Here is a 21,873-nt window from a genome sequence, read left to right on the forward strand (position 1 = left end):
GATGGACGGCAGTTATAGGAAGGGGGGAAAGTCTCAGATACAGTCACATAGATGGGTTAACTCCAGGAAAGGTAAGAGAGCTAGGCAGCTAGTGCAGGAGTCTTTTGTGGATATACCCATTTCAAACAGGTATGCTGTTTTGGAAAATGTAGAGGGGGGAATGATTCTCAGGGGAACGTAGCACAAACAGCCATGTTTCTGGTATTGAGACTGGCTTTAATGCAACGAGGGGTACATCGACTTCTAAGAGATCAATTGTGTTAGGGGATTCTCTAGTCCAAGATATAGACAGACATTTCTGTGGCCAGCAGCGAAAAATCAGAATAGTGTGTTGCTTCCCTGGTGCCAGGATCAAGAATGTCTCAGAGTGGGTGCAGAATATTCTCACGGGGGAGAGGGGCCAGCAAGAGGTCATTGTCCACATTGGAACCAATAACATAGGAAGGGAAAAGGTTGAGAGTCTGAAGGGAGATTACAGAGAGTTAGGCAGAAATTTAAAAAGGAGGTCCTCGCGAGTAGTAATATCCGGATTACCCCCGGTGCTACAAGCTAGTGAGGGCAGGAATAGGAGGATAGAGCAGATGAATGCATGGCTGAGGAGCTGGTGTATGGGAGAAGGATTCACATTTTTGGATCATTGGAATCTCTTTTGGGGTAGAAGTGACCAATACAAGGACGGATTGCACCTAAATTGGAAGGGGACTAATATACCAGCAGGGAGATTTGTTAGAGCTGCTCGGGTGGGGGAGCGGGGTGGGGGAGGGGGGGGGGGGGACCCAGGGAGATAGCGAGGAAAGAAATCATCTGAGACTGGTACAGTTGAGAACAGAAGCAAGTCAAACAGTCAGGGCAGGCAGGGACAAGGTAGGACTAATAAATTAAACTCCATTTATAGAGTCATAGAGATGTACAGCATGGAAACAGACCCTTCGATCCAACCTGTCCATGCCGACCAGATATCCCAACCTAATCTAGTCCTACCTACCAGCACCCAGCCCATATCCCTCCAAACCCTTCCTATTCACATACCTACCCAAATGCCTCTTAAATGTTGCAATTGTACCAGCCTCCACCACTTCCTCTGGCAACTCATTCCATACATGTACCACCCTCTGCATGAAAAGGTTGCCCCTTTAGGTCTCTTTTATATCTTTCCCCTCTCACCCTAAACATATGCCCTCTAGTTCTGGACTCCCTGACCCCAGGGAAAAGACTTTGTCGATTTACCCTATCCGTGCCCCTCATAATTTTGTATCTACTAGAGAAGGTGCAAAACTTGACCTACTCTTGGGAAATAAGGCAGGGCAGGTGACTGGGGTGTCAGTGGGGAAGCACTTTGGGGCCAGCGACCACAATTCTATTAGATTTAAAATAGTGATGGAAAAGGATAGACCAGATCTAAAAGTTGAAGTTCTAAATTGGAGAAAAGCCAATTTTGACGGCATTAGGCAAGAACTTTCGAAAGCTGATTGGAGGCAGATGTTCGCAGGTAAAGGGACAGCTGGAAAATGGGAAGCCTTCAGAAATGAAATAACGAGAATCCAGAGAAAGTATATTCCTGTCAGGGTGAAAGGGAAGGCTGGTAACTATAGGGAATGCTGGATGACTAAAGAAATTGAGGGTTTGGTTAAGAAAAAGAAGGAAGCATATGTAAGGTATAGAGAGGATAGATCGAGTGAATCCTTAGAAGAGTATAAAGGAAATAGGAGCATACTTAAGAGGGAAATCAGGAGGGCAGAAAGGGGACAGGCGATAGCGTTGGCAAATAGAATTAAGGAGAATCCAAAGCGTTTTACAAATACATTAAGAACAAAAGAGTAACTAGGGAGAGAATAGGGCCCCTCAAAGATCAGCAAGGCAGCCTTTATGTGGAGCCGCAGAAAATGGGGGAGATATTAAAATAGATAGGATAGTGAAGAAGGTGTTTGGTATGCTTTCCTTTATTGGTCAGAGTATTGAGTACAGGAGTTGGGATGTCATGTTGCGGCTGTACAGGACATTGGTTAGGCCACTGTTGGAATATTGCGTGCAATTCTGGTCTCCTTCCTATTGGAAAGATGTTGTGAAACTTGAAAGGGTTCAGAAAAGATTTACAAGGATGTTGTAGGGTTGGAGGATTTGAGCTAGAGGGAGAGGCTGAACAGGCTGGGGCTGTTTTTCCTGGAGCGTCAGAGGCTGCGGGATGACCTTGCAGAGGTTTACAAAATTATGAGGGGCATGGATAGGGTAAACAGGCAAAGTCTTTTCCCTGGGGTCAGTGAGTCCAGAACTAGAGGGCATAGGTTTAGGGTGAGAGGGAAAAGATATAAAACAGACCTAAGGGGCAACTTTTTCACGCAGAGAGTGGTACGGATATGAAATGAGCTGCCAGAGGAAGTGGTGAAGGCTGGTACAATTGCAACATTTATGAGGCATTTGGATGGGTATATGAATACGAAGGGTTTGGAGCAATATGGGTCAGGTGCTGGCCGGTGGGACTAGATTGGGTTGGGATATCTGGTTGGCATGGACGGGTTGGATCAAAGGGTCTGTTTCCATGTTTTATATCTCTATGACTCTATCAGGAATGAGATATTGACCACATTCCTGATGAAAGGCTTATGCCCGAAATGTCGATTCTCCTGCTCCTCGGATGCTGCCTGACTTGCTGTGCTTTTCCAGCAACACACTCTCAATTCCTGGGAAATCGTCCAGTGAAGTTATTTGGGTGGAACTTAAAAATAAGGAAGGAATGATCATCTTGTTGAGATTGTATTATAGGCCCACCAATAGTCAGCAGGAAATTGAGAATCAAGTATGTAAGGAGATCTCAAATACCTGTAGGAAAGGTAGGGTTGTTGTGGTTGGGGATTTTAACTTTACGAACATAGACTAGGACCGTCATAGTGTTAAGGGTTTGGATGGGGCAGAATGTTTTAAAGTGTGTACAGGAGAATTTTCTTCTTCAATATTTGGATTTACCTACTAGAGAAGGAGCAATACCTGACTTTGTGCTTGGAAATCATGTAGGGTAAGTGACTGAGGTGTCAATGAAAGAGTACTTTGGAGCAAGTGGTCATCATTCTGTTAATTTTAAAATAGTTATGAAAAAGTAAAGAACTGATCAAACAGTTAGAGTTCTAAATTGGAGTACATGTATGAAATGAACTGTTGGAGGCTGGTACAATTACAATATTTAAAAGGCATCTGGATGTGTATATGAATAGGAAGGGTTTAGGCGAATACGGGACAAGTGCTGGCAAATGGCAAATAGACCAGATTGGCAGGAGTTGGATCAAAGGGGGTGTTTCCATGTCCTATGACTCTATGGTGATCTTTTGCTAGAAGCTTGATGTACTTACATTTCACATCAGTTGTTGCATTGCCTGGTTTCAGCTCTCCGCGTGACCCACAACTGAAAGCAAAGGGATGTTGGTAGTCAGAGAATCAGAGCACAGAAAGTACCAAAGACTGTGTATAATCAGAGCTCCCAATTTCAGGTAATAAATATCCCATTTACTTTGTTCACTGATGCCAACCTACACCAAGGAACACATGTGGAATATCAAGGTATCAATTTAATCAGATGGGCACCAATTAGTTGCAGCCCATCCAAGCTCATCCCCTGTTTAACTGCCCTTTTTTTGAGGCAAAAAGTCCTCTCAGGCTAGTCTTATGTTTTATGCTTTTTATGTCGGCCTGATCAGATTATTGCATACCCACGACCTAATCACTTTGTAGGTGAAGGACAACAGCCACTTGGAAACAGCGCCACTTCTGAACTCCCTCCAGGTCACAAAATATCACATATTGTTACTATCAAAGTCCTGAAATTTCTCTCTAACCGTGATATATCGTTGCACTGAAGTGGACAAGGCTAGAAGTCACACGACACCTGATGAAGAACGGCACTCCAAAAGCTTGTGATTTCAAACAAACCTGTTGGACTATAACATGGTGTCGTGTGACCTCTGACCGCGCTCTCATAGTATCAGTTGAATGCCTTCACCATCAGAACAGCAGTGGTTCAAGGCTAACAAGTGATGTGCTGTAAATACACATCTTGCCAACAATGCCTGGGCATGGTTAAACAGACTGTTGGGAGAGGAGAACAAAAAAGGTCAGAGAACTAATTTCTCTCCAGAGTAATTTCGAGCTTTTGAGCAGTTTTGTCAGAGGGAGTGACATATAGGTGATCTAGCCAGACCTAGTGTTGGATGATTAAATCAGCTTTGTACCAGATCTGAGCCCCTTAGATTTGACAAAGCAAAAGTTGGGGCCATCTTAGGAAGATCCATCAACATGGAAAAGAGTAAAGACATTGCTTGTGACAAGGCAATCAAACAAGAGAGTCAAACAGTGGTTCAGCAAAGATACAGGGTCGATGTAAAGCCAGAGGCAGCTTGAAATCCTGCCCATTTAATCCATGGATACTGACCTACCCCATTCAACCTAAAGTTTCCCACTCCCCCCAGTTAACCTGGGTTACTTACTTTGTCCATTTCGAACAGAGCTCTACAGCCGAAGAGACATTTGAGTAATAACCATGTTTACATTCCTCACACTCTGTGTCCTTGTGTTTGCGATCCGCTGGCAAACAAACCACATTAGCACATCAGCAAACGACAAAGGCAGTAATAATACCACAAACTATACATTATGAATCTGAGATATTTACAGATGCTTATGTTTTTACCTGGTTTAGTTACTCCAGAACCAGGCTCACAAATCTTGTCCTCCACACACATTTCACAGTCCTCATTGATGCAGTGCTTCCCTATCGCACACAAACACACAGCATTGGTCAAGGTGTCGCCAGGCGACTCGGTCACAAATCCTCCATCTGAAGATAGGAAAAGGCAGAGTGTAAGAATATTTGTGATTGCAGAGATCTCCCTCTTGGTTACAGTGATAAGACTGTGCACCTCGCAAAAGAGACAGGGATTGTGTGCCTGTATTTTTAAGATTTCCGTCCTGTTTGGAAACTGGCTTACGGTTTCACTTCGACACTTCCTATAAGTCAAGCAGTGCACTCTTGTATGAAGTGAATACACTTTGGGAAACTGTTAAACTGCAGGCCCTGTCATAAAATAGCCCAAACCTGACTTAATCAACACAGGCCATTGTTTTATCTTGACCCCTGTAGGGCTATGATAATTTTTCTTTATTCAGGTAGTATCTCATTGGGAAGCGATGGCATATTTTAAATGGCAAATAAAAATAATTCTGGCAATTTTGTTGTTTTGCTTGCACTGTGGATGAAGAAATATCCCTCTTATTTAGTGGTCCAACAGAATGCTGAATTTGCATTAATAATACAACATCCATTTCAAATACAAAGCTCTCCAAATTCTGTTGGGGATTTAATTTGGCCACGATCTCACTTCCCTCCTCCCTTCCCCCAAAGAACAGTTCTATATTTATTCAGAGTCAATTGTGACTGACAGGAAATACTCTCCATTTTGTGTGCAGCACAATTTCATCAAACCATAAAGCTGACTTGGCCAATAGGTTCTCACACACACACACGAACAAACACATGCACATACACACAAAAACATGGTACACATGAATGTATGCACACAGAAACATACGCATACACTGGTGCACAGACACACAGGAACACTTGCATGCACACATGTGCATGCACACATGAACAGACACAAACACACATGCACATACACAGGTGCACATACATGCACACACACTGGTGCCACACACACACACACACACAACCAGATGAGCGCGCGCACACATACACACACACGACCAGATGCATGCACAAATGCACATACATAGTCACAAAAGCACAGGAACATGTACATGTATTCTAGGGGCTCTCACCGGTTTTCTTTTATTTCCTCTTTATTTTTGGTTTGGAAATGTAAGGTCAGATTAAGAGTTGAACTTTGAACAGCAGCTTGTTTTAAACAGGAAGAGAACAAGGACAGATGTTTGTAGTTGGGTACTGGCCTGGAAGACGATGCAACTTAATTACTGTGCCAAAGGCACTGTGAACAAATTGGCACTGAGCAATTTCTATGTTCCAGGCCGGCAGCAGTTCAATGTTGAATTTGTCAATCGGGGAGAACAGGTGCCAACCACTCACCCATAAAGAATGCTGACTTAAAAGGAAAGGAAGGAGAGAGAACCACCAGTTCTGATTTGTTTTTAGTAGAAGAGTGATTATTTGAAAACTTTCAGAGATGATTGCTGTGTTTTGCTCTTTCCAGTTTTCTATTCAGTTATAAAATTGTTGAATGTTCTAAGGAAAGGCCCAGTTTGTAAGAAATAATTTTAAAATATTTCTAGACGTCTTCTGAAACTGTTTGTATTAACTGGTGACATTGAATTCAAGCTGGAGTACTGCGTACAATTATGGTATGCTTACTCAAGGGGGAAGCGTGGTTGCATTGGAGACAGTTCAGAAGAGAATCACTAGATTGATTCCAGATATGAGGGGGTTGTGTTATGAAGAGAGACTGAGCAGTTTAGACCTATACTGTCTGGAATTTAGATAAATGACAGGAGATCTAAGCGCAGTTTACAAGATGCCAAAGTGGATTGACAAAGTAAACAAAGTGAGGATGTTTCTTCAGGTAGGGCTATCTGGAACAAGGGGTCATAGTTTTAGGATAATGGGTAGCGGATTTAGAATAGGAATGAGAAGAAATGACTTCTCTAAAACAGTTGTGAATTGTGGAACTCATTACCCTTTAGAATGCCAGAACATGGAATAAGTTTAAGAAGATGGACAGATTTTAAAACAGTAAGAGGCTGAAGGGCAGGAAAGTGGAGTTAGGGCCAAGATGAGATCAGCCATAGTTGTATTAAATGGCAGAACAGGCTTAAGGGGATGAATTCCCTACTTCTGCCCCTAGTTCTTATACAGTTCCTGTGGACAATCTATTGTCTAAGGTTTTCATGGAGGCCTAGTATCCATTATTGGAAACTGTTTACTTATTTGGCAAATTAAAATTCATTTCTTTTCTTTTTAATTCATCCCCAAACCATGTCTATCTGTTCGTCTGTGTGTTAGTGGATTTATGATAAGAAAAATATACTTTAAATCATAGATATTAATTAGATTAACTTGTTACTTATCTGTGTGCACAGGCATGCGTGTGTATACATACATACACACACACACACATAGACACACACACACACTTGCACCCAAGTATAGGAGCACACCTACACAGGTGTGCACACTGACACAGGAGCATATGCATACACTTGTGCATATGCACAGAAACACACAAATGCATATTCACACACGAACTTACACAATTGCATACATCAGTAAAACCCTACCAGAAATGTAAGCAGAAAGAAAACTAGGGAAAATAATTTGGACCTACTTGGATCACAGTATGTGTGCCGCTGACAGTGATCAGCCAAGTTCCACTTTGACTGATACAGTCCCTCTTCACAGGGCTTGCACTCAGTGTCTTTCAGTATTGTGCATTTACTGCTCAAATAGGTACCTGCAAGATAAATACCACAATACAAATTTATTGCACAAGAATGCAACTCTCAAATCTGGCTCAAATCCTCCACCTTTTCCTACAGAACTAAATAGATTTTGATAGTGTCTGATGCAAACAAATATTTGGTCATTTATATAGAAATAAACCTCTTAGCAGGTTTTTCCACACTAATTTTGCGGCAATTTGAACCAATGTAGAAAACATTCAAAATCCGCCTTATAGAAGAATGTAAAGGTAATAGGAAGAGATAAAAGATTAAACTGCTATGCCTGAGAAGAAAGAACTTGCATTTATAGTCACACCTTCCTCAAGGTGGTCCAAATGAAAGAGTATAGAAAGTAGACATTAGTGTATTGTAAGAAACACTGCGTCTGTTTCAACTCATCTAAATAGCCTTTCACTGTTCCATTTTTCAAAGCAATGCCCTGACCAATCAAAGTCAACCTGTCTGAATTAAAATGTAAACAAAGCCTGTCAGTTAACTGTCAAACATCATTGACTCTGCAATCTCCATGGCAACATCTCTACCAATCAGACTGCACTTGCCAACAAAGCAGTACTGTCCTTTCTTAAATATAAATGTTGATTTTCTTATTGAATTGGGATGTTTTTTGCAAATTGTCCTGATAAGTTCAAGATAAAAAGCTGTGACAAAGGGCATCCTTTTACAATAAGACACAAGATAATTTATTTTGATTATTGAGTGACAAAAAAATGGCCAGAATCATGCTCAGTTCTTCTTCACGATACAATTGGCTAATCTTTTGTATCTACATGAGAAGGTCCCTACAGAAAAATTTAATGTCACTTCTGAAATATGCTCCTTTGACATAACTCTACTCCCTGAGTATTGTACAAAGGTGCCAGCATCGTTCTGTGCTTAAGTGGGTCATGAAGTCACAACCATCTGACTCAGAGGCAAAGATACTACCCACTGAGCCACAGCTAGAGACTTGTAGGGATGAACCTACTGTATATTTCAATAAAACTAAAGGTGAGTGTTGAGATATCTGAAGATGGTAAAAAGGGAGAGCAGCTGATGAGAACATTGACCAGACAGTAGTACCATTACGGCAAGAAATGATCCTATCAATATGGAGGGAAGAAAGTGGAGACTGTAGAAAAATACAGTAAACCCAAAGGGAGGGGGACAAAGTATCAGCCTGACAAGACATATACTGCCCAACCAGCAAGCACTGGAACCAGGGCCAGTCAGATACTTCCTGACCCAGAGATCACTATTAGCAAACCATAACAACCTCAACAGAGACAAAGTAAAGTCAGTGCAGGTCAGCAACTGACTTAGAAATGCAATCTCGGAAATTCCTGACATCCTCAGCTCAGTTGCTCACTCACTCAACTGCAAAGCCTAATCTGCTTTCAATTTATTCTTAGATTTCTGTCCCTTCCTGTCTCCTGCCTTGAGGGTGCTAAAGGTTAGATAGGTACGATCAGTTTTTAAGTACTTGAGGCAACTCTCTTCTTCACGTGTACATCTGGCCATTTGGGAATGGAATCAGGAGGCATGTCCTCATGCACAGACCAATAGAAATCGAGAATACTGTCCAGTAAAGGGCTGGGGTTTTCAAGATATGGATCATAGCTTCCCAAAACGAGGGTTGAGACTCAAAGTGGGGTCATGAGTCGAGGCTATGACTGGTGACAGGTTAACTCACTATGAAGGTTATCACACCTGAACTGTAGATTTACTAATCTCCCATGCACTGCTCGAGATTGACCATCAAGCCTGAATCTGACCCCACTCCTGCTCGAAGTTTCTTCTGAGCTTAGTATCCCTTGTCATGTTCTTCTAATTTAGTTCTTAATTTGTTACCTGAACACTCAGATCAGTTCTACTTATTCAGACACCAACAAACTACTCATCCTGGAACTCCCCGATGGACAATACATAATGGGTAAACCAGTCAATAACTTGGATCCTATGCAATGCCATTGATCCATACTTTTTCACAGAATAAGGTATAATTGTGAAAATCAAATTGTGAAAGTTATCTCATATCAATGCAAGCAACCTTTTTAGTTAAAGAAAGAGGACGAGGCTATTCAGCCTCTTGGCCATTCTATTAAAACCTGTAATTCAGCATCACTCTACCTACAACTAGCTCTACTGATCAGAATCAGCACTTCTCAAGCTTTTTCCACTCTGTAACTCCATTTCAAGGCTTGGAAATTGTCACAACCTCTCATTGTAAGCTTTCAGAGTTAGGAAGGAGAGTTATACACTTGGTTAGAGCTGTGCTCATACCTCAGAGTTTGTAACTCCATAGATTCAGCACATGACCCCACGTGGGGTCCCTATATCCCACTTCAGGAAGCTCTGATCCATATCTTGAAAGCCCCAGCCCTACAGTGGACAGTATTCTTGATTTTTATTGGACTGTGTGTGAAGACATGCTTCCTGATTCCATTCCAAAATGTCAAGCAGTCGCCCAGTTTATATTCCAGTTCTCTCTCCAGCCCCTCAGTATTCTCCATCATTAACCCTGTACTTACCCGGTGGACACTTGGCACAGCAGCGGGAAGACAATGAGTACTGTGTGATATTGTTACATTTGGCGGCAGACTCACAGTGGTACAGCTGAAAACAGAAAGGCAAACAATGAATTACAATTATAAAGCGTTCCGCTCATTCTACACTGTGTTCTGCGGGAATGAAAGATTAATCTCCAGGACAATGGGATGAGCAAATCCAGAAGAAAAAAAACCATAGGAGAAATTAAGCGTGCAGACGTAATTTTATTTGCGCACTTTTATTTTTTTAGCTGTAAATATATCAGAAATTGATCAAAATTGGCTGTATGAGCAATGGTCAAAGAAACTTTCCAATCAACTCAAAGTCATAGAACCATAGAATAGATACAGTGCACAGCAGACCATTCGGTCTGTCAGACCGCTGTTGTATCAGGAAAGTGCCAATTGTGGATGAGTGATAGCTTTCTCATTGCCATCATAGCACCCAATAGAGTCATAGTCACACAGCACAGAAACAGACCTTTCGGTCCAACTAGTCCATGGCGACCCTAATCCAAAACTAAACTTGTCCCACCTGCCTGGGCTTGACACTTATCCCTCAAAGCACTTTCTATTTGTGAATTTATCCAAATGCCTTTTAAATGTTCTAACTGTACCCGCATCCAACACTTCCTCTGGAGGTTCACCCCACACACAAATTACTCTCTGTGTAAAAGGTTGCCCCTTGTATCTTTGTTAAATCTTTATCCTCTCAACTTTAAAAATATGCCCTCTGGTTTTGAACTCCCCCACCCAAGGGAAAAGACACTTGCCATTCACTTTATCTGTGCCCCACCTGATTTTATAAACCTCTATAAGATCACCCCTCAACCTCCTATGCTCTAGTGAAAAAAGTCCAAGCCTATCCAGCCTCTCCTTATAACTCAAACCCTCCAGTCCTGGTAACGTCCTGGTAAATCTTTTCTGAAGCCACTCCAGTTTAATAATAACCTTCCTATAACAGGGCGACCAGAACTGCACACAGTACTCCAGAAGAGGCCTCACCGATGTCCTGTACATCCTCAAACTGACGAAGGAGCAGTGCTCGGAAATATTGTGATTTCAAATGAACCTGTTGGACTATAATTTGGTGTCGTGTGACATTTAATCTTGTCCACCCCAGTCCAACACCAGCACTGCCACACCCTGTACAACCTCAATATGAAGTCCCAATTCCTATACCCAAAGGTCTGAGCAATAAAGGCAAGCGTGCTAAACACTTTCTTAACCAGCTCAGCAGGTCTGGCAGCATCTGTGGAGGGAAATCAGACTTAACGTTTCAGGTCAAGTGACCCTTCCTCAAACTGAGGCAGTTTTTTTCGGTTTTTGCCTTCTTAACCACCCTGTCTACACGTGACGCAAACTTCAAAGAGTTATGCACCTGAATCCCTAGGTCTCTCTGTTCTACAACACTGCCAAGGCCCTAAAATACATTCTATTTTCTCAAAGCAAGTAAACCCAACAGAAATCCAATGAAAAAGGCAGAGGATTTTAAAGTCATTAAAGGCTTAATTATTTCACTGAGGGGTCTTGACAGCATAGATTTGGACAGGGTGTTCCCTCTAAAGGAAGAATCTAGAACAAGGGGTTTAGAAATCCGGCATCACCCAGTTCAAACAGAGATTCTTTCTCTGCGGGTCTTAAATCTTTGGGACTGTCTTTTGAAAAGGTGGTGGAAAGACAGTCCTTGAATATCTCCGAGGCAGAGACAGATAGATAACTTATTAAGCAAGTGGGCAAAAGGTGCAGGTGAGAATGTAGACTAAAAGTTACAATCAGACCAGCCACGATCTTAGTAAATTTCACAGCAGGCTGAAGGAATGATCTTCTCCTGTTTTTATGCTTTTAAATGGCTTCGAAGACACAACAATCCTAAAAAAAAGTTTTTTCCCTACAATGACTTATTTAAATTTTTCTTGGATGTCCAAACTTGCTGTATTCCCCTGTGGTGTGAGAATTGCACAGAAAATGATGGGTTTGAACTAAGCCTATCATAGGCCACAACAGAATAACTAATTGTGGGGGCAAACAGGTCTCCCACTCGAGTCCTTTTACGATTCTATCCCGTACGAAGTCATACTGGAAACTGAGAGACATTGGAGATGAAAGAGTGTTAAAGGAAGCTTCTGACAATGAAAAGGTTGGGGCCTTGTTTAAGCAGCCTACCATTACCCTTTACAGACTGCAGTTAGGCTGCTCTCTTTCTCTCGCCACAGACCTGCTGAGTTTCTCCAGCATTCCCTGTATTTGTTTCAGATTTCCATCTGTGGGACTTTGCTTTTAAACAAGTTTAACAATCCACTTCTGGAATGACACAAGAACTGTCTTGAAAATGAAGCAAAGCACCAATGAATTTTCCAGCGAGCAGACAATGCAGATCAGACCTCTGCCATCCTCAAGTGTTTAGCACCACATTCAATTTGCATCCATAAAACAGACACCACAAATAGGTACAGGAGAGGCGATGACCTAGTGGTATTATCACTGGATTCTTAATCCAGAGACCCAGGTAATGTTCTGGGGACGCGGGTTCAAATCCAACCATGGCAGAATTTGAATTCTGCAAAAGTCTGGAATTAAGAGTCTAATGATGACCGTTCTTTAGGATAGGCAACCTACCTACATGTGATTCCAGATCCACACCAATGTGACTGATGCTTAATTGCTCTCTGGGCAATTAGGGATGGGTAATAAATGCTGGTCTGGCCAGCAATATCCACATTTTATGAATGAATTAAAAAAAATGTTAAATTTAGACCCCATTATTCCTTTTTTAAATGATTATGCCAATTAATTCTTGCTAAAAGATTGCGCTGGTTATTCATAAACACATGAATTAGGAGCATAGATAGGGCCATTCAGCCCCTCAAGCCAATTCCACCATTCGTGGGCGGCACGGTGGCACAGTGGTTAGTACTTGCCTCACAGCGCCAGAGACCCGGGTTCAATTCCAGTCTCTGGTGACTGTCTGTGTCAAGTGTGCACATTCTCCCTATGTCTGTGCAGGTTTCTTCCGGGTGCTCCGGTTTCCTCCTACAGTCCAAAAATGTGCAGGTTAGGTGAATTGGCCATGCTAAATTACCCGTAGTGTTAGGTGAAGGGGTGAAAATAAAGGGGAATGGGTCTGGGTGGGTTGCGCTTCGGCGGGTCGGTGTGGACTTGTTGGGCCGAAGGGCCTGTTTCCACACTGTAAGTAATCTAAATGACATCATGGCTGATCTTATCACTGTATATTCCTGTCTATCCTTGTCACCCTCCATTTATCATGGCTAATCCACCTAGCCTGCACATCTCTAGACAGTATGGACAATTTAGCACAGCCAATTCACCCTAATCTGCACAACTTTGGATTGTGGGAGGAAATCGGAGCACCAGGTGGAAACCCACGCAGACACGGGGAGAATGGTGATTGTCTGTGTCGAGTGTGCACAGAGACTGGAATCGAACCCAGGTCCCTGACACTGTGAGGCATCAATGCTACCCTCTCTGCCATTTAATATTTGATACATATTAACATTTGCAAAGGTTGAGGAAGAGGAAATAGTTCTTGTATATATTGTTTCTACAACGGTGGACCCACAGGCATGTGGCTGATCACCACAGCTAACCCCAGCTTCCCACAAGAAAACTAATGGGGATGTTTCTGTGCTGCTTTATGTAATTTCTTGTTACTGAACATACCAATGTGTTCCAATGTCTCCTGAAGCTGATCTCCAAACTCAAACATTTCAAATAATTTAGTGATGTTAACTGCTGTGTTTGCTTCCCTCTTGGTGATTATATCAGTGGGAGAAGTGGAGTTTGCAAGTGATCACTTATCTCACAGCCTGATCTTGCAGTGGTTACACACTCATATCAGAAGGAAGTGAGAGGCTTTCAGAACTGCTAATGCTCCTGCACAGGATCTGAGTGTTCTATACATATTGTATACATCACCTACTATCACAGTGTGCAAGAGGGTTGCTTCATCAGAGAAGATCCTGGGTTGGTGACAAGTAAGAAAGACAGTGGTTTTGGCTTCTCTTGTCTTTTAACCGGACATAGTGACCAATTTTCCAAGGCGGCGTGTTGGCAAGCATTCTGGCAGCATGGAGACAACAGATACATCGAGATAGGTGACATAGAGAGGCAGAGTTAGGTCTGATAGGCAAGAATGCTGACCCCACATGTATGGGATACTGGGAAACCTCATAAAATCACGGGAATCTTGGAGTTCTCCAGAGAGACACTGCAGAGTTGAGAAATCATTGCAACAAACTGATATAATGAAGCAAGAGCAGTGTCAGTGAGTTAGGCAGTGAAGGGGTTATCTTGAAGGAGAACCATAGGTTAACTGTGTCAAGGATTTCAGAGAAGGCGAGGATGATGGTGGTTTTGAAAAATTAAAGGGACAGTACCTGAAGAGAGAGAACTTTTATCAAGCTCATCCTCACTTTGAACAACTTCTGCTTTAACTCCTCTCACTTTCTTCAGGTCAGAGGGGTGGCCATGGGTACCTGCATGGCCCCAGTTATGTCTGTCTCTGTGTGGGATACATGGAACATTCCTTGTTCCAGTCCTAATCCCAGGCATACACCCACAACTGTTACTCCAGCACAGCAATGACATCATCGGTGCTCCTTCCCTCTCTCATTCTGAACTGGAGAAGTTAATCAACTTTGCTTCCAATTTTCACCCTGCTCTCACATTCACTTGGTCCACCTCCGGACTCCTCCCTTCCCTTCCTTGATATCTCTTGTTTCCATTTCTGGGCATAGCTTGTCATTGACATCCATCACAAACCCATTGATTCCAAGTTCCCTGGAATATACATCCCTAAATCTTGCTTTGTGTAAGGTCTCCATCCCATTTCTCCCAGTTTCTCCACCTCCATGGTATCTCTAATGATGCCACCTTCCGGTGGGGGAGGCCTCATAAATTTTTCCTCAGCTGAGGAATCCCAACCACCATGATCAACAGTGCTTTTCATCATGTCCGACCCAACTCGCACACTTTGCCCCCACCCCATCTCTTCCCTCCATCAACAGCAATAGGGTTCCCCTGTCTTCACTTCCCAACCTACCAGCCACTGTTGCCAAAGGATTATAAGCCACCATTTATCCAAGTGTATTAAAATGCTGTGACCAGACACATATTCCCCTCCCCTCCTCCAGTAGCCTTCCACGGGGACTAATGTCTCCACAACACTCTAGTCCACTCCTTCTCCCCTCCCAACACCTCTCCACATCATCACCTTCCCTTGCCATCATAGAAGTTGTAATACCTGCCTGTTTATTTCCTCCGTCCTCACCAACAAAACGCCCCAGACACACCTTCCCGATGAAGCAGCGCTTTTTCTGCATTTCAGTCAATCTAGTCTACTATATTCACTGCTCACAATGTGGTCTCCTGTACACTGGGAAAATGAAGCGTGGATTGGACAACCATTTTGCAGAACATCTTCGTTCTATCCACAAAAATGACCTGAGCTTCCAGTTGCCTGCCACTTCAACGTATCCCCCCTATTCCCTGGCCAACGTCTCTTTCTCAAGCTTGCTGCAGTGCTCCAATGAAGCTCAGCGCAAGTTGGATCAACAGCATCTCAACTTCCATTTGGGGATCCTGCAGCCTTCAGGGCTCAATAGCATGTTCGACACATTTAAGGCCTCAGCACTTTCTGCTGTGTCCTTTACACCAGCCCAGAGATTGGTGCTACTCAGGGGATAACCCTTTATGGGGGTGGGATTCTCTGTGGGCCAAGAACAGAAATGATTCTTCTCCCTCATCACACCTTTATTAAACAGCATGGTTACCACACCCTGTTGCACAATAGATTAATAAACATTAAGTCATAGTTCACAAATTAACATAGCTGGCATGATTGAACTTGCGTTTATACAGCAGCTTTCAGAATGTCTCAACTCACCTCACACACATCTAAAATGCAACTGCTATAGAAATGTAGAAGACACTGCAGTCAAGTTGTGGACAATGACAAAAAGCAATAAACTGGATGATCAGCTAATCTGTTTTAGTAATAATGCTGGATGAGTTGCAGATGTCAGTGAGGACCATGTTCTTCCTCAGAATAGTGCCATGGAATCTTTCACAAACACCTGAAAGAGGAACTTGGATCTCAGTTAAATGAATCATCCCAAAGGCAGTGCCTCTGACAATGCCCAGCTCCCTCATCACTACAGTGATTTATCAGCCTCATGTGTGTGATCTGAGCCCACAAATTTCTGACTCATCTTCACCCTAGCCAAAACTACTACATCAATGGGGATGATAATAACTGATGTGCAATATGAAATGATGATTGAATTCTATGTGATGGATGGGTGCAGAACCAGGATATTTGCAACAAGTGACCGTTTGCCACTGAGGGTGGAAGCTGGAAGCAATAGTGGACACAGGGACATGGGGGAGCAGGCTGGTCTCAAGATATGAACAAGAGGAATGCAGGCAATTAGAAAATTGGCAACAGCTGACTTCATGGAAGTTGACACAATGCCAGAAAAGCTTTAAAAAAATAAACCAACTAGAATGCAGCTCACAAGACATATCTCTAGTAGGTGCCTCTGTTTTACAATGACGTTACATTTTTAGACAATAGACAATAGGTGCAGGAGTAGGCCATTCTGCCCTTCGAGCCTGCACCACCATTCAGTATGATCATGGCTGATCATCCTTAATCAGTATCCTGTTCCTGCCTTATCTCCATAACCCTTGATTCCACTATCCTTGAGAGCTCCAGCCAACTCTTTCTTAAATGAATCCAGAGACTGGGCCGCCACTGCCCTCTGGGGCAGAGCATTCCACACAGCCACCACTCTCTGGGTGAAGATGTTTCTCCTCATCTCTGTCCTAAATGGTCTAACCTGTATTTTTAAGCTGTGTCCTCTGGTTCGGCACTCACCCATCAGCGGAAACATGTTTCCTGCCTCCAGAGTGTCCAATCCTTTAATAATCTTATATGTCTCAATCAGATCCTCTCTCAGTCTTCTAAACTCAAGGGTATACAAGCCCAGTCGCTCCAGTCTTTCAGTGTAAGGTAATCCCGCCATTCCAGGAATTGACCTCATGAACTTACGCTACACTCCCTCAATAGCCAGAATGTCTTTCCTCAAACACATGGAACACCATGATTTTCACAAGTGAGTTAGGGTATAGTCTACAATTCAATGTGGAAGCTGAAATTTGGCTCACCTAAAATAAGCAGTTACATTGAGATTGCAGTGGATGTGAGCTTGCAATACTTGAGCTATTGATGTCTACTCCTTCCTCTGTCATTCCATTACTGGTACACCAGGACAAGACTAATAAACACAAAAGCTTGCGTTTTGCATTCCCAAAATTATAAAATTCTGAAGGAGCATGGGAAATGTAAGGTTTCATCTTTAAAGGTGTCTGTGGGCACATACTGATTAACACATTTCATTTGCTACATTTTATTTGACCGTCCTAACTCTTAGCATTATGGAAGTGGAGATGCAACTTGCACTGAATAAGTGCTGCTATTAATCATTCCCCTCCCAGTACTGAGCAGGAGCTATGGATTGACGCTGCATCACTGTCCCAACATCCATCTCTGGTCGGGATTCGGATCACGTGTACTGAGTTCCAAGGATCGGTTGACACTTTTGAGAGCCAAGAGAATAATGCATTTAGTGCCTCAGAAGATGGTGCACTATGGCCCACTCTTGGGAACATCTGCATCTGTTTGCTTTGCTTAACAACAATAGCAGCCATTTTATATAACACCTGTAATATTAAAAAAAGCATGGCACGTACAATGTGGGCATGCAGTCACCCATGCATCGACGCGAACCAGGGTCCCTGGCATTGTGAGGCAGCTGTGCTAACTGATGGAATAAGCTTCTGGACAAAAAGGCAATGAGCCAGGAAAGCAGAACAAAATGCATTGGGCACAAACTTGGTTAAAGGAACAGGTTTTGGAGAGCTTCTCAAATGAGAACATAACCATTTAGAGTTAGAATTCCAGGTGTAGAACATTGAAGGAGAAGGCCCTGTCACTTGCATATAAGATGAAGGGAATAGAAACATCGAAGGGGCTTACATCAGAGGATTGGCGTGTTGGGGTTAGGGATATAGAGTGAAAACTCTCATTGCATTGCATAGAGGGTCAGGAGAGCCACTTAAGGTCAGCAAGAACTGGAGAGATGATGGGTATTCTGTAAGGTAGTTAGTATCCAAAGCAGTTAACCAACATTAATGAGATAAGCTTTGCTTATCAAGAGATAAAAAATTGTTCCCAGGAGGAGCAAACCGGTGTGTTCATGTGCTCTAACTCATTACAATATGTCATGTTGTAATTGTTAGGGTGCATAGTCCACATAGCTAGCAATATTGTGTACTCTTAAACTGAGCCTGATGTCTTCTAAGAGGTCATCAATGTAATGTGCTAATTATAAATATGTAATAAACTTTTGCTGTTGATCAAGATTGAGCCTATCTCCTACTGTGCAAGTATCCTTCTCCACATGGTATCAGGAATGTAGCTTTGATACCAAGGAGGAGGATTGTTAGCAGTGCATCTGTCGAAGACTGCTCAGCCACACCATTATGGCATGGGCATCCGAAATTATAATAATGGGCAAGGGAGGGAACACAATGTGGACTCGCTTTTTTTAAAAAGTTTGGAAGTGTGAAAGAGCAGTGGGCAATTTAAATTTTGGATGATATCATAAAACAGGTGATAATGATCAGCAGCCTTAATTCTCTCCTAGGAGAAAGTGAGGACTGCAGATGCTGGAGATCAGAGCTGAAAATGTGTTCTGGAAAAGCGCAGCAGGTCAGGCAGCATCCAAGGAGCAGGAGAATCGATGTTTCGGGCATGAGCCCTTCTTCAGGAATCCTGAAGAAGGGCTCATGCCCGAAACATCCATTCTCCTGCTCTTTGGATGCTGCCTGACCTGCTGCGCTTTTCCAGCAACACATTTTCAGCCTTAATTCTCTCCTGACCTAATTTTTCACAACTGAAAACTGGAACACTTGGTTGATCCCTTATCTCCAGTTTTACACAATCACACAAATTCAAACTTACTCGTACAGACTTTGGAAATGCCAAAAAATATGTATGAGGGTTTCGACACAAGACACACTGAGCTGGGGACAAATGAACAATGTTGCTGAGACGGAAACAGACAGTGTTTCCACTTAACATTGGGAAGCGGAGGGGGTTGAAAATTCAGACTGGGATCGAACAGAATGGCAGGTATGCAAAGGGACGAATACAGCCCAAGACAATGGCAAAGATTGTAACATAAGGAGAAGGGTTGTGGCAGAAACTGAAGGTTGAAAAAATAACATGAAACATGAAGATGACATTGCATCCAAAGCTCCATTGGCTTTTTCACAATATCCTGAAAACTCTATTCAATATAATTGCGTACAGAAGCTTAATGAGTGATTATGATAAGGAAAAGAATAAGCTTGTGTATATACGATAAGCATTATATAATGTATATAATATATATAAAATTTAAAAATCTTACGTAGAACAGCTGATTCCTGTCCATAAGCAATTACTATTGCCAATTCATTTTTGGTCAAATGTTTCTATCAAGTAACCATTATAAACTACTATGTCAACTCTCCCACTATAATCTGGCCAATAGGCTGCACAGCCAAACATGTTATTTAAGTATTTCTCCTGTCCATAGAGAGAAGTTATTCACCATCACCCTGGGTAATGTGCTGATAATCATGAGTGGAACCTACATTCAAGTCCCATGTACTTGTTGCTAACCTGTTCCGCCAGTCCCAAGTATCCAAACAACCATCTATTTTTTCCTCTGAATGCATTCCTCATTTACCCCTTTGAATTCAAAGCGATTCACTCAAAATATATTTGCTTTTTCTTTTAAAGTAAACCAAGTTTCTGCTTTACCAGCATTCTTCCAGGGTTGCAGCCAAAATTCATCATTAATCCAACGCAGATGTATGTGGTCACGTTAGTATTTGAGTCTAATGTGTCCAAACAGAAGTGTGCACTTCCTAAGTTAGACCAGTCATTACAAAAGTGCTTTTAATTGCCAGTAAAGTGTTTTGGGACACTCTGCAATTGTGAAAGACACTAAAAAAAATCTTTCCTATCTCATGGCCGCCTTAGTGCCAACATGACTGAAACCAACACTCCCTTTTCTCCTTATATTTTAAATATACTTCCAGTCTCCGTCTCAGAGATTAATCTGAATCAGGATTTGTTAAATAGGTTTAGAGATTACATTGGCAGACAGCTACATCAAAGGAAAGGGAACATTGAAAGTAACGCAGGTCAACAATTAACAATTTTACAATATTGCACAGTGAGTCCACCTTCTCAGTTGTTATATATCACCACCCAGAGAGTCCACCTTCTCAGTTGTTATATATCACCACCCAGAGAGTCCACCTTCTCAGATGTTATATATCACCACCCAGAGAGTCCACCTTCTCAGATGTTATATATCACCACCCAGAGAGTCCACCTTCTCAGATGTTATATATCACCACCCAGAGAGTCCACCTTCTCAGTTGTTATATATCACCACCCAGTTATTCTACCTTTTCAGATGTTATATATCACCACCCAGTTATTCTACCTTCTCAGATGTTATATATCACCACCTAGTTATTCTATCTTTTCAGATGTTATATATCACCACCCAGTTATTTACCTTCTCAGATGTTATATATCACCACCCAATTATTCTACCTTCTCAGGTGTTATATATCACCACCCAGTTATTCTACCTTTTCAGATGTTATATATCATCACCCAGAGAGTCCACCTTCTCAGATGTTATATATCACCGCCCAGTGAGTCCACATTTTCAGATGTTATGTATCACTGCCCAGTGAGTCCACCTTTTTAGACGTACATATCACTGCAGAGTTTGAGTGCCCAATGATTACACTTTCTGCTGTCACTGAAATTGAGCCCTGACCATTTGCAGTGTTGGTGTAGGGGTCACCCCTGCGGCTGGGCCGAGCCATTCGGAAAAGGCCTGCAGCCAAGGACAGAGAGTAATCCTGCTCTCCGTGCTCCGAGCCCCATACAGTGAGTGAAGCCTCGCTGCTTGCAGTGAGATATCACAGCACTCCCCGGTTTCTGTGTATACAGAGAATGTTACTCAGACACCTCAGAGAGATACATAACCCCGACACAATCCTGCTCCCCTTCTCAATCCAGCAGTTCTCGTTAATCTTAAACCTTTGTAAACACAGAACAACAGCCTGTGATTTCAGCACTCTCCTGCAAACACACAGAGACACAGACACAGAAATAACCTGAATCGCCTGAACCACCAGCCAGAGGTAGCGCCGCACTTTCATTCTGCATGGCATCCGAGTTCCCAGCCGGAATGGTCTGATCCCTGACTTTGTGCGGGTCGCATCTCAGTCGCTGGCGTTCGCCCCAAGCTCACTCCCAGTAAGGATTTGGTTTGGCTTTGGGGATGAGAGGGAGGCCTGGACTGCGGCTCCGAGATATTCCCAATCACGATCCGGGAAGGACTGGCTTATCGAGCGGAAGGCGGAATCAGAGAGGCCGTGGAGGCGTCCCATTCCTGACACCACTCAGTCGAGTTTACAGTCTCTCTCACTCTCTCTCACACACACTCCCAACCCGTCCTCCTCAGCCAGGGTTTACACTTCATTAACATTTCATTCCAAACTGGGAAATTCGAGGTTGAAAGAGGTTTACAACTGCATAGAGAATCAGGATGGATCATTCAATTCTGGTTAATCTTAAAAGGTTGTTTTTATCTCTATTTTTCCACTGACGCTGCTTGACCCATTGAATAAAACCTACATCTTCCATTTATTAAAAGATTTGCAACAGACAGTGCATTTTGCTTCAGTCACTCCGGTAAATATGTGATTCTCC

At 42.7% G+C, this 21,873-nt stretch overlaps 1 protein-coding gene across 1 annotated transcript in view; it reads right to left on the bottom strand.

The window, feature by feature from the left end:
• Positions 1–21,550, bottom strand: part of LOC122560004 (tumor necrosis factor receptor superfamily member 5-like) — a 37,130-nt gene extending 15,580 nt beyond the window's left edge. The window contains exons 1-6 of the mRNA XM_043710155.2: positions 21,276–21,550; positions 9,984–10,068; positions 7,341–7,466; positions 4,676–4,822; positions 4,473–4,569; positions 3,342–3,394 (exon numbers count right to left, since the gene is read on the bottom strand). Of these exons, the coding sequence (XP_043566090.2) occupies positions 3,342–3,394; positions 4,473–4,569; positions 4,676–4,822; positions 7,341–7,466; positions 9,984–10,068; positions 21,276–21,332 (565 nt within the window). The 5' untranslated portion in view covers positions 21,333–21,550. The remainder of the gene's footprint in view (positions 1–3,341; positions 3,395–4,472; positions 4,570–4,675; positions 4,823–7,340; positions 7,467–9,983; positions 10,069–21,275) is intronic.
• Positions 21,551–21,873: the final 323 nt, after the last annotated feature.

The sequence above is a fragment of the Chiloscyllium plagiosum genome, unplaced genomic scaffold, assembly GCF_037043375.1.
Source record: "Chiloscyllium plagiosum isolate Xiang-an unplaced genomic scaffold, Cpla_swu_hap1 HiC_scaffold_15, whole genome shotgun sequence".
Lineage (NCBI taxonomy): Eukaryota > Metazoa > Chordata > Chondrichthyes > Orectolobiformes > Hemiscylliidae > Chiloscyllium > Chiloscyllium plagiosum.